At 38.3% G+C, this 13369-nt stretch overlaps 4 protein-coding genes across 4 annotated transcripts; 3 read left to right on the top strand and 1 right to left on the bottom strand.

Annotated features, from left to right (window-relative positions):
- Window positions 1053-4246, top strand: LOC104706261 (protein CLT1, chloroplastic-like). Its single transcript, XM_010422438.2, has 10 exons — window positions 1053-1618; window positions 2042-2187; window positions 2352-2389; window positions 2541-2656; window positions 2818-2917; window positions 3003-3038; window positions 3116-3166; window positions 3296-3419; window positions 3504-3629; window positions 3851-4246. Exons 1-10 carry the CDS (start codon window positions 1203-1205, stop codon window positions 4024-4026), a joined length of 1329 nt encoding a protein of 442 aa, XP_010420740.1. The 5' UTR covers window positions 1053-1202; the 3' UTR covers window positions 4027-4246.
- On the top strand, window positions 4436-7130 carry LOC104706260 (rhodanese-like/PpiC domain-containing protein 12, chloroplastic). Its single transcript, XM_010422436.1, has 8 exons — window positions 4436-4735; window positions 4943-5056; window positions 5434-5525; window positions 5819-5919; window positions 6005-6109; window positions 6330-6438; window positions 6799-6849; window positions 6939-7130. The coding sequence occupies exons 1-8, from the start codon at window positions 4492-4494 to the stop codon at window positions 7017-7019; spliced, it is 897 nt and encodes a 298-aa protein (XP_010420738.1). The 5' UTR covers window positions 4436-4491; the 3' UTR covers window positions 7020-7130.
- LOC104706259 (calcium-dependent protein kinase 34-like) lies at window positions 7325-9635 on the top strand. The gene is made up of 7 exons (XM_010422435.1): window positions 7325-8304; window positions 8391-8543; window positions 8621-8736; window positions 8829-8996; window positions 9079-9206; window positions 9292-9391; window positions 9469-9635. Exons 1-7 carry the CDS (start codon window positions 7494-7496, stop codon window positions 9562-9564), a joined length of 1572 nt encoding a protein of 523 aa, XP_010420737.1. The 5' UTR covers window positions 7325-7493; the 3' UTR covers window positions 9565-9635.
- On the bottom strand, window positions 9771-12333 carry LOC104706258 (polyadenylate-binding protein RBP47B'). Its single transcript, XM_010422434.2, has 8 exons — window positions 12089-12333; window positions 11165-11642; window positions 10959-11065; window positions 10739-10869; window positions 10550-10640; window positions 10331-10477; window positions 10181-10257; window positions 9771-10092 (listed from the first exon to the last, which is right to left on the bottom strand). Exons 1-8 carry the CDS (start codon window positions 12230-12232, stop codon window positions 9996-9998), a joined length of 1272 nt encoding a protein of 423 aa, XP_010420736.1. The 5' UTR covers window positions 12233-12333; the 3' UTR covers window positions 9771-9995.

Genomic DNA, 13369 nt, shown 5'->3' with positions numbered 1-13369 from the left:
GAGAGAGAGAGAGAGAGAGAGAGAGGGTGTGGATGGGTCATGAGTGTCGGAGAAGTCACGGGTCGGGTCTTGTTAAACTTAATTTTTTCCCTTTTTTTAAATGAATCCAACCAATTACGGTTTTCCACGTCAGCAACAGCTGGTATGATCCTGCTCCACTGCCCCCAATTTAATAATTCGTGATTAGGTAAAACAGGTGCTACTGCGATTAGATCCAAGCTATACGACTCCCTCCCTGTAAAGTGTAAACGAACTACTCTACTTTTTTTTTTTTTGTGATTAACTTATTAACTACTAAACTACTTGTACAAGTCTACAACAGTACTATATACTAGTATAAAACAGATAGACTTTAATCATGATCCATATTGTCAGTTGGGTTTATTGCATTTTTTGCATTCAAATCTGTGGTATCCCATATCACCCAATTGTTATTTATCATTCACATTGGAGTTGTTCTGTAATTGATTTTGATGCATAAATGATCAGCGTACGTATATGGAATTTGTCATTGCTAAGAAATGATGACTATTTTTGCTGGCTCCCTGCTTTAACACATCTAGTTCAGCTTCAATCAAAGGTAAATATCACCTTGTCCAATGTTTACTCTTCTACCATCAACCCGATTCTAGTTTTGAACTCAATAATTATCTATATGACGACCATAACATAATAATTTAGTTAATAAGTGATGGATTGAAAAGCTATAACAATGAAACCTAATAATTTTTCAACTCCATGACTTATCAATTAAAATTAACAACTAAAAAATACAGTATATTCGAATTTATCAGGTTCAGTCTACATACGCATGAAATGGTTCACAAAAAAAAAAGTAAAATTTGGCCCAAATAAATGTTGGGTCAACTGGTCAAACAGCCCAAAAACTATACAAAAATTTGGGTCGATAACAACATAAGTTTTGAAGTTCCAAAGTAGCATTTAATTAAGATGCTGCTATCTGAAATTACACATATGGATTCTTCAATTGACTAAAATACCCTGATGACACCAAAAAAAGCCACTTCTATATTAATCACACAGCTCTATAAGTAAGTGTAGCTATGGCGTGCTCAAAACAAACTGTGGGATTTGCGAAAAAGAAAAAAAAAACAAACAAAGAGGAGGTAGTTGCGATGTCAGTATAAGCCATTCGACTCAACGCAATTACACCTTTCCGATCGAGCCAGTACAAACAAACCATGGCAACAACGAGCTCTGTCCGGTTAATCGCCGGTTTAACGGCCTCAATCGGCTCGCGTGACGCCAACCCAGCTCAATCCATTTCCCTAATCTGTCGAAACCAAATCAACGGTGGTGCTTCGCCTATCCTACTGCGCTCCTCTCGAAAGTCCAGGCTATGGTTAATAGAGGCGGTTCCTCCGTCGAAATCCTGGCTCGGATCTGACTATGGCGGAGACGTCAAGAAACCAGACGCGCGAAATTACGCGGTCGGCGGTCACGCGGTTGCCGGAAAACATGATAATAAGACGACGGAGATAGTTATAGCAGCGGCGACGACGGCGGCGCTGGGAGTAGGGAACCGCGTATTGTATAAGCTGGCTCTGATTCCTCTCAAACAATATCCCTTCTTCCTCGCGCAGCTCTCCACCTTCGGGTAAGAGTTAAACGACCTCCCCCTTCTCAAATTTGTCAATCGGAACAACAATTTCGCGTTTAAGTTAGATTTCAGATTCTTGATTATAGAAACTGCGATTTCGAATTTGGTCGATTGGTGAAAGTGGAAATTCCTGGAAATTGTGATTCTCTTTGCCCGTACAGTTCTGTAAAATGTAATTTTCAGAATATTCTCTTTTTTTTTTTTAATTATTATTGTAATATCAAATGGGTCATAGTTGGCGACTTGTTTCAATTACTACTTCAACTTTAGTAATGTTAGTCACCTAAAATATTTTTATGCGCATTTAAACTTTTTAATCACGTGCGAGTTTCTTTATATGCGTCACCTACATCGGACTACTGTATAGGAGTACTATTTTACTCTCTCTTTTTTTTTCACTTTGCTACATTATGTTTGCAGGTATGTAGCAGTATACTTTACGGTCTTGTACTTCAGATACCGAGCTGGAATTGTTACAAAAGAGATGTTATCAGTTCCAAAAACTCCATTTTTGATTGTTGGCGTCTTGGAGTCGCTTTCTCTAGCTGCTGGGATGGCCGCCGCTTGTATGTTGCTGCTACCTTGAAAGCTTCTTTCCCTTCTCATTTTCTACTGTAATTTTTTCAGTAGATGTTTACTTTCATTGTTCGATGAAGTTAAATGTAAACTGTAAGATTAGTACATCTTACTCACTGTTGTTTTCTTTTTGTTTTTTTTTTTTTTGACTCAGCGAATCTCTCTGGACCATCTACTACAGTTTTATCTCAGGTTAAACATTACTATCTCTTATCTTCCATATGATCAAAGTACAACATTTGTTTTCTTGAACTCTGTTTGGTGTGCCAAAAGCTCCCTCAAACTTGCCTTTTCTTGATTTACTAGCTAGCAGAGTTAATTCTAGTCGTTTATTTCTTTGCAGACATTTCTTGTCTGGCAAATTCTCTTCTCTATTATTTTTCTCGGGAGGAGATATAGAATAAATCAAATATTGGGATGTACTTTAGTAGCATTTGGTGTAATCATCAGTGTGGCAAGGTTAGCCAGCTCGATTAACTTGCTTAATATTATTTTAAGAGACTTGGTTTCTTTGTCTCCTTTCCTTCTGTTGGAATTACCAATGGGCACAACGTAACCAGTTTTAACAAATTTAATCCATGTTGAATTAACTTTCATACTACTTTCTCATCCATATTCAGTGGATCTGGTGCCGCTCATTCATTTAAAGATACGGGAATACTTTGGAGTCTTCTTCTGGTGTTTTCTTTTCTACTTCAAGGAGCAGATACAGTCATGAAGGTTTGTCAATCATTTTCTAGTTATATTGCTAACTACAAGATGTTGGCACTCTTTTCTTTAATGGTAAAATTCCATAACCTTGCAGGAAGTCATCTTTCTAGATAGCAAAAAGCGATTGAAGGTAACTACGCCGTCGAGACCCTTTAACAACATTTGCGATTTTGTATTCTGAAAGAAATCGGTTCTTACTATTTACAGGGTGCTTCACTTGATCTCTTTGTTGTAAACTCATATGGTTCAGTTTTCCAAGTAAGTATTCCTAGTGTAGCTCATTTTTCTTATACCAGATCATTTGCGTTCTTAATTAGCATCGTTTTCATTAACATAAAATGTGATTCTCTTTGCTAGCTAATGTGCATCTTTTTGTGGTCAACCCAGGTTATATGCATTGCGTTGCTTCTTCCTTTTCTTTCAAAACTTTGGGGCATACCGTTTAACCAACTACCGAGCTATATCAGAGACGGGGGTGCTTGCTTTCTGAACATTGGTTCTAGAATAACAGGTTAGTTGATGCTAACGCTTTCTGCTCCAGTATCTCTTTGATTTTTTCCTCTATGTAACACGGTCGGATTTGGGTATGACACAGGATGCGAAGGGGCTCCCCTTCTTCCCGTAATGTTTGTCATGATGAACATGGCTTACAACATCTCCCTTCTACGCCTCATCAAGATATCATCTGCAGTTGTGTCGTCTCTGGCATCCACCGTTTCAGGTTACAAACTTTTGCCATGCTTTCATGGAAACCTACTTCTTTAGCTAATTAGTAATTATTGATGGTATATCATGATCACCTCTATGATATCTTATAAGTCAAACAACGCTGTATTTATACCGATTAGATTGCATAGGAGTTAACATTATATGACTTGTAATCTGCGAAATTGCGGAATAGCATTGGAGTTGACATCATTTGCTTGGCTTTGTCGGTTGCAGTGCCCATAGCGGTTTTCTGTTTCACGCTTCCCCTACCGTACCTTGGGGTGGCATCTACGCTTCCAAGGGGGTTTGTTGCAGGCACAGTCGTCCTTGTACTCGGCATGCTTCTATATGCTTGGACACCATCTACTAACACTTCCCATTCGATTATCCCCTCGCCCCCTTCCACCTAGCGGCAGGACAAATTGATTTTGTAACTTTGTTTGGTTTCTGTTCTCTTCTCATTGTAGCATTTGCTCCCTTAATTGTCCATTCTCTCTTCTTGTAGCATTTGCCATTTTCTTTTTGTCAATTAAGAAATAAGTAAAGCTCATTTGATATTGAATACAAATAAATAGCTCATTCGATAGTTGATACACATTCTTTACAAAACAATGGTTAGATTTCAATACCTATAGAGAAGATCATGTACTTTGTAATGATGTATATCAACATTTTTCTTTTGAATCTGATCATGAGTCGGTTTGTATATATGAAAATGTTATGAGTTTTTTACAACTCAAAAAAAGAAAAAAAGTTATATCTATATTTTTTATAAAATTAATTCACTGTTCTTTATAACAAGTCAAGTCAAACACACACTAATCACAGTATTTGTGGATCAGAGGGCCCGTATTCGAACTCGGAACCCAGACATAATGTTTAGAGTGACCGGAACTCTATCGGCGGTATCATCTCCAGCGGTGGTGGCGGCGTCTTACTCCGCAGTTCTGAGACTCTCTGTTACGTCCACTCTCGCTATCGTCTCTCCTCCCAATCCCCGCTGGTTCTCGACGTTTTCTCGTTCATTTCTCGGCGGACGCATCTCTTCGCTCCGACCACCACGCGTTCCTTCTCCGTGCCCGATCAGGCTCTCTGGTTTCTCGGCTCTCAAAATGAGAGGTACACCAATCTATGAACTGTTTCTCCCCCTTTATTCTTGCTGTCATCAATTGCGTGCTTCTTCTCTGATTAATTACTAGGAACTCTCTGATCTGATTCGTGTGCGATTTACTCTTGCTTTTTGAACTGTGTGTATCTGTACTCTTTGATTGTTTAGTTTTTCAGCTGGATTGATTTCTGATTGTATATATTTTGTTTTTTTGCCAGCTTCGTTTAGCAGCAGTGGGAGTAGTCCAGGTAGAGAGATTCTGGTGCAGCATTTGCTTGTTAATGGGGATGATACTGAGCTCTTTGCTGAACTCCAAAAGAAAATCTTGGATGGTCTGTTTCCTTTATCCCTTTTTACTCGTTTGTGATATTTACATTCAGTTGAGCTTTTAAGCTTTTATTTCAACTTGGTACATAGAGGTCTATAAGCTTATCTAGTTGTTTCTGGGAAGATAATTGTCACTGTGGAGCTAAAACAATAGTATTATGTTTCGCAATGTCTTTCACGCTAGTCAGTTGTGGCTCTACTTAATTACTATTGGTTTTTTTGGAGCTGGGACATATCATACTGGGATAAAGAATAAATGTGGAACATATCATACTGATACGTGTATAAATTTCTCGTTACTTAGACTGTCTTTTTATTTTGTTTGTTTCAGAAGATTAAGGCTTTCTACTGTTTTTTTATAATCTAACTGTTATTTGTGTAGGAGAGGATATGAATGATCTTGCGGCTGAGTACTCGATTTGTCCATCCAAAAAGGATAGTGGTATACTTGGATGGGTAAAACTGGGTCAAATGGTATGCTCTCTTTTTCTATAATGTTATTTCCATTTATTTTTGGTTATATTGTTGCATTGACACCTCCAGATCTATATGACCCTCGCTGTCTTAGCCTCGTTGTATTACAAGCAATTGGGTGATGTCACACTTCCTGGTGAATTAATTTTCAGGATTGAAATCCATGTGCAAATGGAAGTAGTAGAATATAAATGATGATTATAATTCCACAATGTTTGGACTTCCAAATGGAAGAACTTTGGCAAGTTCCTGCTGCAATCTGAACATGACATGCCACTTAAAAAAATTTTCAGGTACCAGAGTTTGAGGAAGCTGCGTTCAAAGCAGAGCTGAATCAGGTGGTGAGGTGTAGAACCCAGTTTGGCTTGCACTTATTGCAAGTTCTATCTGAGAGGTATTTCTTCTGAAACCTGTCCTTTATTAGCGTCAATTTCTGTTGACTTGTAAATTTGTCTTTTAAGGGAATTTTTGTTTAATAGGGAACCTGTGAAAGATATCCAGGTGGAGGAGCTGCATTCCAAAATGCAAGATCCAGTTTTCATGGATGAGGCTCAGTTAATTGATGTCAGAGAACCCGACGAGATGTAAGTTCCTTTCATTTCTCACCTTGGCATACTTTTCCTTCTTCAGTGAAGCGCAATGGATTAGCGTCATACTCTCTCAGTGTTTCACAACATTATGATTTATTTGTATCTTTTAGATACATGTGTGACTTTTGTCAGTTTTATCTTAGAAGAAGGACAGAGTACCCATAGTCAGCTCACATTGTTTTCTTCTATTCTGTTTCACTACTTCTTGTACCAGCGCAATCGCATCCTTGCCAGGATTCAAAGTGTTCCCGCTCCGCCAATTCGGAACCTGGGCACCAGACATCACTTCAAAGCTGAACCCTGAGAAGGATGTATTTGTCATGGTATGTTCAGTCTCGTCCCAACTGGTAGATATTAGCCGTACTGTATCTAGCCTAGCGGTAAATGTAGCAATTTAGAGGTGTTCTGAGTTAGTTAGAGAGCAATTAGTGAGGGCTGTGTTTAAATGGGTGTCCCAGCAGATTGTTTTGGGTGTGCGTTTTTTAGGGTTTCCTTGCATTTGGTTAAGAGTTGAGACTTGAGAGCCTCTCATAAATCTTAGTCTCTGTAGGCTTGCTCTCTTACACGGCTTGCATATACTACTGTGGTTGGTCTATAGATTGTAAGATCATTTGAAATAAAGAACCTCTGATGGTCAAATGACTTTTTTAAGTTCTCTGAGTTGCGGCCTTTGTTCCATACAGTGTAAGGTTGGTGGCAGGTCAATGCAAGTTGCGAACTGGTTACAGTCTCAGGTAACAAGCTTTCTCTGATCCTTTATATGCTCCTTTATATATATATATGCAAGGATCATATCTTAATGGTTTGTTGTCTTGTTCCTCAGGGCTTCAAGAGTGTGTACAATGTAGCTGGTGGAATCCAAGCTTATTCTCTCAAGGTTGACCCATCAATTCCTACTTACTGAAACTGAGAATCCTAGTAGTGTATTTGGCTCTGTTTCTGGCATCCTAATTCCAAAGAACATTGCAAATCGTATTCAATAAACTATATAATATAAGGTTCATTTTAGACAGTATTGGTATCATTAGAGTATACAGGCAAATCAGAGATTATCCAGGAAATGCTCTCAACCTTTTGTACGAAATCCTAAATTAATATTAAAAAGAATATTGCTTTAAATAACAAAGATACAGACAGGCTTCTGGTTCCTAAAGTCCCTCTCTATCATTATCGTTTGAAACAGAAGGCCAGCAAAATGAAAGAGACTTGCAAAAACAGAAAAATGCTATTCATAGGCATTCATAAGCAAAAACTCCTAAATTTTCTTGCTAAAGAAGAAACCAAAAACCTAAAAGAATAGAGAGAGAGGAAGAAAGATCTTTAATATCTATTTCTCTTCCTGGTTGAGAGCTTTACTTCCTCTCCCCTTATTGCAACAATGGGAAATTGTTGCTCTCATGGACGGGATTCAGGGAATACCAATGATGAACCGCAAAATGGAGGAGGAGGCGGTGGTACTGGTGCCGCGGAGGCCTCTGTGAGAGCTTCGAGACACCCGCCAGCATCTCCTCCTCCTGCAACCAAACAAGGGCCAATAGGACCAGTCTTAGGGCGTCCAATGGAAGATGTAAAGAGCTCATATTCATTGGGTAAGGAGCTAGGTCGCGGACAGTTTGGTGTGACCCATCTCTGCACGCAGAAGGCCACGGGACTTCAATTCGCTTGCAAGACCATTGCGAAAAGGAAGCTGGTGAACAAAGAAGACATTGAGGATGTGAGAAGGGAGGTGCAGATTATGCATCACTTGACCGGTCAGCCAAACATTGTGGAGCTTAAAGGTGCCTATGAGGACAAGCACTCTGTGCATTTGGTTATGGAGCTTTGTGCGGGCGGAGAGTTGTTCGATAGGATCATTGCAAAGGGGCATTACTCGGAGAGAGCCGCCGCTTCATTGCTACGTACGATTGTGCAGATTATCCATACTTGCCATTCCATGGGGGTTATCCACAGGGACTTGAAGCCTGAGAACTTTTTGTTGCTCAACAAGGATGAGAATTCTCCTCTCAAAGCCACCGACTTCGGGCTATCCGTGTTCTACAAGCCAGGAGAGGTGTTCAAAGACATTGTTGGAAGTGCTTATTACATTGCACCAGAAGTGTTGAGGAGGAAGTACGGACCAGAGGCTGATATTTGGAGCATCGGTATCATGTTGTATATCCTCTTGTGTGGTGTTCCACCTTTCTGGGCTGGTAATAAAGACTTCTGATTCCCTCCTATCTTGTCAAAACGAAAGGACAGGGTCATCTAACTCATTCATGTTTTGCTTCCATTACAGAGTCGGAGAATGGAATTTTCAATGCCATCTTAAGTGGACAGGTTGATTTTTCAAGCGATCCATGGCCTGCCATTTCACCACAAGCAAAGGACCTTGTTAGGAAGATGCTCAACTCTGATCCCAAACAAAGATTAACCGCTGCTCAAGTTCTCAGTAAGCAGCTCTTATTTCAAGACCTCCTATATGTATATTTCATTTAAACTCTTTCTAACATTTTTGTTGTTTTAAAGACCATCCATGGATCAAGGAGGATGGAGAAGCACCAGATGTTCCTCTCGACAATGCAGTGATGTCTAGGCTCAAGCAATTCAAAGCAATGAACAACTTTAAGAAAGTTGCTTTACGGGTATAACAATCTTCTCAAATGCATATACACATGTAACAAACAACGTGACGCTTTTGGTCTATATATATCTCACTGGTATCATCAACAAACAGGTGATAGCTGGGTGCTTATCAGAGGAAGAAATCATGGGGCTAAAGGAGATGTTCAAAGGAATGGACACCGACAACAGTGGAACAATAACTCTTGAGGAACTAAGACAAGGACTTGCCAAGCAAGGTACAAGGTTATCTGAGTACGAAGTCCAGCAATTAATGGAAGCTGTAAGTCTCAACTTTTGTGTGCTATTTATCTATTAATAAGATGCTAAAAATAAAGACTGATGATGTTTTCTGTTTTATAAAGGCTGATGCGGACGGTAATGGAACAATAGACTATGGGGAATTTATAGCAGCTACAATGCATATCAACAGACTCGACAGAGAAGAGCATCTCTACTCAGCCTTCCAACACTTTGACAAAGACAACAGTGGGTAAGTAGCTATAATGCAACCTAACAATTCGAAATCATAACATGAAACTAAAAACTAATGATGGTCGCGTCTCGGTTCCTTGCAGATATATCACAATGGAAGAGTTGGAGCAAGCCCTCCGAGAGTTTGGCATGAACGATGGCAGAGACATTAAGGAAATCATTTCTGAGGTTGATGGAGACAATGTAAGCCCCTTTCACCATCACAAATTCATTTGATAAGCACATAAAACAACAGTCTAATAACCATTTTTTTTGTATAGGATGGGCGGATAAACTACGAGGAATTTGTGGCAATGATGAGAAAAGGAAACCCTGATCCTAACCCTAAGAAGCGGCGTGAACTGTCGTTTAAATGACACCACTGGAACAGTCAAGTCAGAACATAAGTACATCAAGAAGAAGGCTTGGGTTGCTCATGATTCACTAGAGAGAGGAGCAAGGCTTAAAATGTGATTAGGGAGGTGTTTCATGTTCGTAAATATTTTATGCTTGTCTACTACTGATTTAAAGTTTCAGAGGTTTCTCAATGTATCAAAACTCTTTTTCAATTCAAATATGTGCATTCAAACGGCCAAGTAAAAACGTATTATCATCGGCCATGGAAAGTTCGGAAGATTCATGATTTAACATTGTAACTAGATCCTAACTGTAGATTACAGAAGAAAAAAAAAACTGAAACAAGCGAAACAGTCAGACAGAGTAGTGACTTGTCCCACGAGGAAGTGAAATGGGCAACACTAAAGATTCTCAAAGCTAAGCACCCACCATTCTGTTCTTCTCTGCGAGATCATTTGCCCATTTGTGATGTGAGCGCTGAGGTACGCTGCCACATTGTTCGTCCTAATATGCTATTTGCGTGAACCGAAAGGTAAGCAGCATTTAACCTACAAGTGCCAAAGTAACAATAAATTAGGCATTCAACTAAATCACCCACCCAGGTATGAATGTTTAAGAAAGTAATAAGAATTTTACTTGTCAGGAGTCGTCACAGGATCATATAACTCTTGATCTGCCCCCGCAGAGTTTGTAATTTCTTGTGTACCCTCTCCCTGAAAAATTGTCGACCGTGAGAAACAAGAAGTATCAACATAATTGCAAAAGCTTTTAAACTAATTTCTTTACCTGTTGCGGATACTGGGAATAGCCATATCCACCATATGCGTACAAGGATGGGTCTTGAGTTGCCCCATAAGCATATGCGTCATAGCCTTGTCCGTAACCATAATACCCACTCCACTGATTTGGATCTGCTTGTGCAACCCAACCATCCTTTAACAAATACCAAAGATCATTAACAACATTCAATAAGCAATCAGGAGAATTCCGAAGATAAAGCTTTACCTGTCCTGGATTTTTACTCCAAGAGATGCGAACTGCTTGTTGACCAATCACTTGTCCCTGCATTTTTTGAACGGCTTCTTCGGCAGAAGGCCTGGGGTAAGCATGGGGTATAAGTCAAAATTTTAGTGAACAGAGCTAGAATAAGTATACATAATACATGGAAGCAATTATAGGTGCTGGATGGCCAACCTGGTTTTGAACTGAACATAACCATATCCCTTCGTTGGAGGTATTTTGACATAAATTATTTCTCCTAATTGCGAGAACGCTTTCTTCAGCTCTTCCTCTGTAACATTTGGGTCCAAATTGGCAATTGAAATCTGTACAGCAAGCCAATGCATGAAAAAGCAATCAGGAGAATTCCGAGAAAAGAAAAAAAAAACCTCAAGTTGTTTAGATAAAGACTTACCGTTGTACAGGTGACATCACTTTCAGGTGGAACCCCTTGTACAGGTTGAGCAACGTATGCTTGGACTGGTGCAGCAACTGCCGATGGGACTGGAACTGGGTAAACAGCTAAAGAAAAAACATCCCAATAAAGCAAATGAGTTCCAAACAGGACTAAACAAAATTCGACTTAACATAAATCAACAATCTCATGTTTCGTTCTCATACCTTTAGTGACATATTGTTGCTGTACACCGACGTTTTTCTTAGGCGTTGCAGCGCTAATACGCATAGGCCTCGTTGAACAATACAAACCATTCATTTCAGCCATGGCCCGGTTCCTTTCACTTTCCTCTGCAAATTTAACAAATCCATAGCCTTTTGATCGCCCAGTACTTGGATCAGTAACAACCTTGGCACCTCTAACAGAAGAATAATGAACACGGAACGTCTCTTGAAGGAGATAATCAGTAACATCTGGTGCTAAATCACCAACGAAGATAGAATGATCAGGTCCTGCATCAACTTTTTGTCCCGAACCAAAAGAAGCCCAATTCAACCGGAAAGTCAATTCCGTTCCAGGCATCTGAGTGCCATTGTAGGTCTGAAGAGTTCTCTCTGCTGCTCCATGAGACACAAACTCTATAAACCCATACCCTTCTGGCTGCCCTGTGATCTTGTTACGTATCACCTTGACAGAAACAAGCTGCACATAAAACCAATCACAATCTTGATTCAAATATCTTTCCACACTTAAAGGAATCATATAACAATCAAAACTTAAGAAATTACGTACACATCTATCAACAACTCTTACTTGCAGGATACAGAACCAAAGCTTCCACAGAGGTACAGAAGTAAGTAGCTGTATCACGCTACTGCTACCTATTGAATTGAGAGCATAACTATAATAAACACTGAGCAATCGAACCATATCAAGAATTATAGCTTCAATGAATCGCAAGAGATTTAGGCTAACCCCTTAAAAAAAATTTCCGAAAATAAAAATCCAAGCTTTATCTTGTTCCTAATCGGAAAATAAACCCTAGAACCAAAACCCAGAATAATCGAGAGAGCTGTAAATTGAAAACAGACAAAGTAACAAACAATTAAGAGGAGCTGAGGAACCAGAGAAGATGAAGAGGTGGTTACCTCGCCGGTTTGGGAGAAGCAGGAAGTGAGGTAATTCTCGTCGACCCAATACTGCAAATCACCAATCCAAAGGGTTCGAACTTCTTCGAGCGTCTGTGGATGGTGATAGCCTTGCGGCTGCGGTGGATGCATCATCATCGCCATCGTCTTTTCTGCGCCAATTCGTAAAATAACCTAAACCCTCGGAGACGAGGAGGCGATGCTTCGTGGACGGGTCGGGTTAATAATATTCCGACCGAACTAAAAAAAAAAAAAATATATATATATATATATATATATATATAAATGAGGATTTAACAAAAAAAGAAAAAAAAAAAAGTCTATTTCTCTTTTTCACTTGAAGCCCAAATCTAATTTATTCATTTTGAGTTTACTGGTAAAAAAAAAAAAGATTACATTAGCAATAAAACACAAATTAAACATAAATTCGAGAGTTGGAACTTATTTACAATCATGCTATCAACATTAATTTTACAATTATTTTTTCTTTTAAATAATATCAAATTTGGAATTTAACTTAAGAACATTTTCTCCTATTCAAATTTCCAAAAGTATCGGACCAACATTCATTAGCATTAAATATTTTATATTTAATTAATTCATTCTTTAAAAAACTGTTGATAATAACTTATTTTCATGTGTTTGAAAGCCAAGTACTGTTGATAATAACTTTAATTTTTAAAAAAAAATTGGGGCCCGAACTGACACAAATTGTTAAAAAAAAAATTACTTCTTCACTGAAGTGTTTTTCAGTAGCTAATATATTAATATATAGATTTTTGATCCATACTAATAAGAAACAATTGATATAAATCAAACTTACAAAAAAAACACTCCACCATTTTAATCGACTTGCACAACTATAAATACAAAAGTGTTAAATGATATAGAGATAAAACAACCAAAATTACAAAGTCAAATTATAGTATATTCATATAATTATAAAAATAGAATATATTATGTAATATTATTATCTCTACATCGTAAATGAAAAATATAGTAAAGACATTTTATTTTGTATTTCTAAACAAAAAATATAGTTCCGCGGTGTATCGCGGGTGAATATCTAGTATGATGCAAAATAAGATTACATATTTAGCTTAATTTTGCTTACAAATTCAGCATAATTTTGCTTAATTTGTTAAACTTTTTTCTTGTATATGATGCAAAATAAGATTCCATTAGCAATAAAACACAAAGTAATTTGTAAGCAGCATATACAAGAAAATATTTAACAAATTAAGCAAAAAATATGCTTACAGATTATTAATTCTGTTACTT

Source organism: Camelina sativa, chromosome 8, assembly GCF_000633955.1.
Source record: "Camelina sativa cultivar DH55 chromosome 8, Cs, whole genome shotgun sequence".
In the NCBI taxonomy this organism is placed as follows: Eukaryota; Viridiplantae; Streptophyta; class Magnoliopsida; order Brassicales; family Brassicaceae; genus Camelina; species Camelina sativa.
The sequence above is the reverse complement of the archived record's forward strand: the minus strand, read 5'-3'. Positions and strand labels throughout refer to the sequence as shown.

What these genes read in the sequence shown, in the direction of transcription:
- LOC104706261 (XM_010422438.2), top strand. Translation starts at nt 1,203, where the DNA reads ATGGCAACAACGAGCTCTGTCCGGTTAATCGCCGGTTTAACGGCCTCA. An exon ending in TGCTGGGATGGCCGCCGCTT is followed by an intron (nt 2,188 to 2,351) that starts GTATGTTGCTGC and finishes TTTTTGACTCAG; the next exon opens with CGAATCTCTCTGGACCATCT. An exon ending in GAGCAGATACAGTCATGAAG is followed by an intron (nt 2,918 to 3,002) that starts GTTTGTCAATCA and finishes ATAACCTTGCAG; the next exon opens with GAAGTCATCTTTCTAGATAG.
- LOC104706260 (XM_010422436.1), top strand. Translation starts at nt 4,492, where the DNA reads ATGTTTAGAGTGACCGGAACTCTATCGGCGGTATCATCTCCAGCGGTG. An exon ending in GTCAGAGAACCCGACGAGAT is followed by an intron (nt 6,110 to 6,329) that starts GTAAGTTCCTTT and finishes TTCTTGTACCAG; the next exon opens with CGCAATCGCATCCTTGCCAG. An exon ending in CGAACTGGTTACAGTCTCAG is followed by an intron (nt 6,850 to 6,938) that starts GTAACAAGCTTT and finishes CTTGTTCCTCAG; the next exon opens with GGCTTCAAGAGTGTGTACAA.
- LOC104706259 (XM_010422435.1), top strand. Translation starts at nt 7,494, where the DNA reads ATGGGAAATTGTTGCTCTCATGGACGGGATTCAGGGAATACCAATGAT. An exon ending in AACCGCTGCTCAAGTTCTCA is followed by an intron (nt 8,544 to 8,620) that starts GTAAGCAGCTCT and finishes GTTGTTTTAAAG; the next exon opens with ACCATCCATGGATCAAGGAG. An exon ending in TTTGACAAAGACAACAGTGG is followed by an intron (nt 9,207 to 9,291) that starts GTAAGTAGCTAT and finishes GGTTCCTTGCAG; the next exon opens with ATATATCACAATGGAAGAGT.
- LOC104706258 (XM_010422434.2), bottom strand. Translation starts at nt 12,232, where the DNA reads ATGGCGATGATGATGCATCCACCGCAGCCGCAAGGCTATCACCATCCA. An exon ending in ATTCCCAGTATCCGCAACAG is followed by an intron (nt 10,258 to 10,330) that starts GTAAAGAAATTA and finishes ACAATTTTTCAG; the next exon opens with GGAGAGGGTACACAAGAAAT. An exon ending in CCTGTGACGACTCCTGACAA is followed by an intron (nt 10,093 to 10,180) that starts GTAAAATTCTTA and finishes TGGCACTTGTAG; the next exon opens with GTTAAATGCTGCTTACCTTT.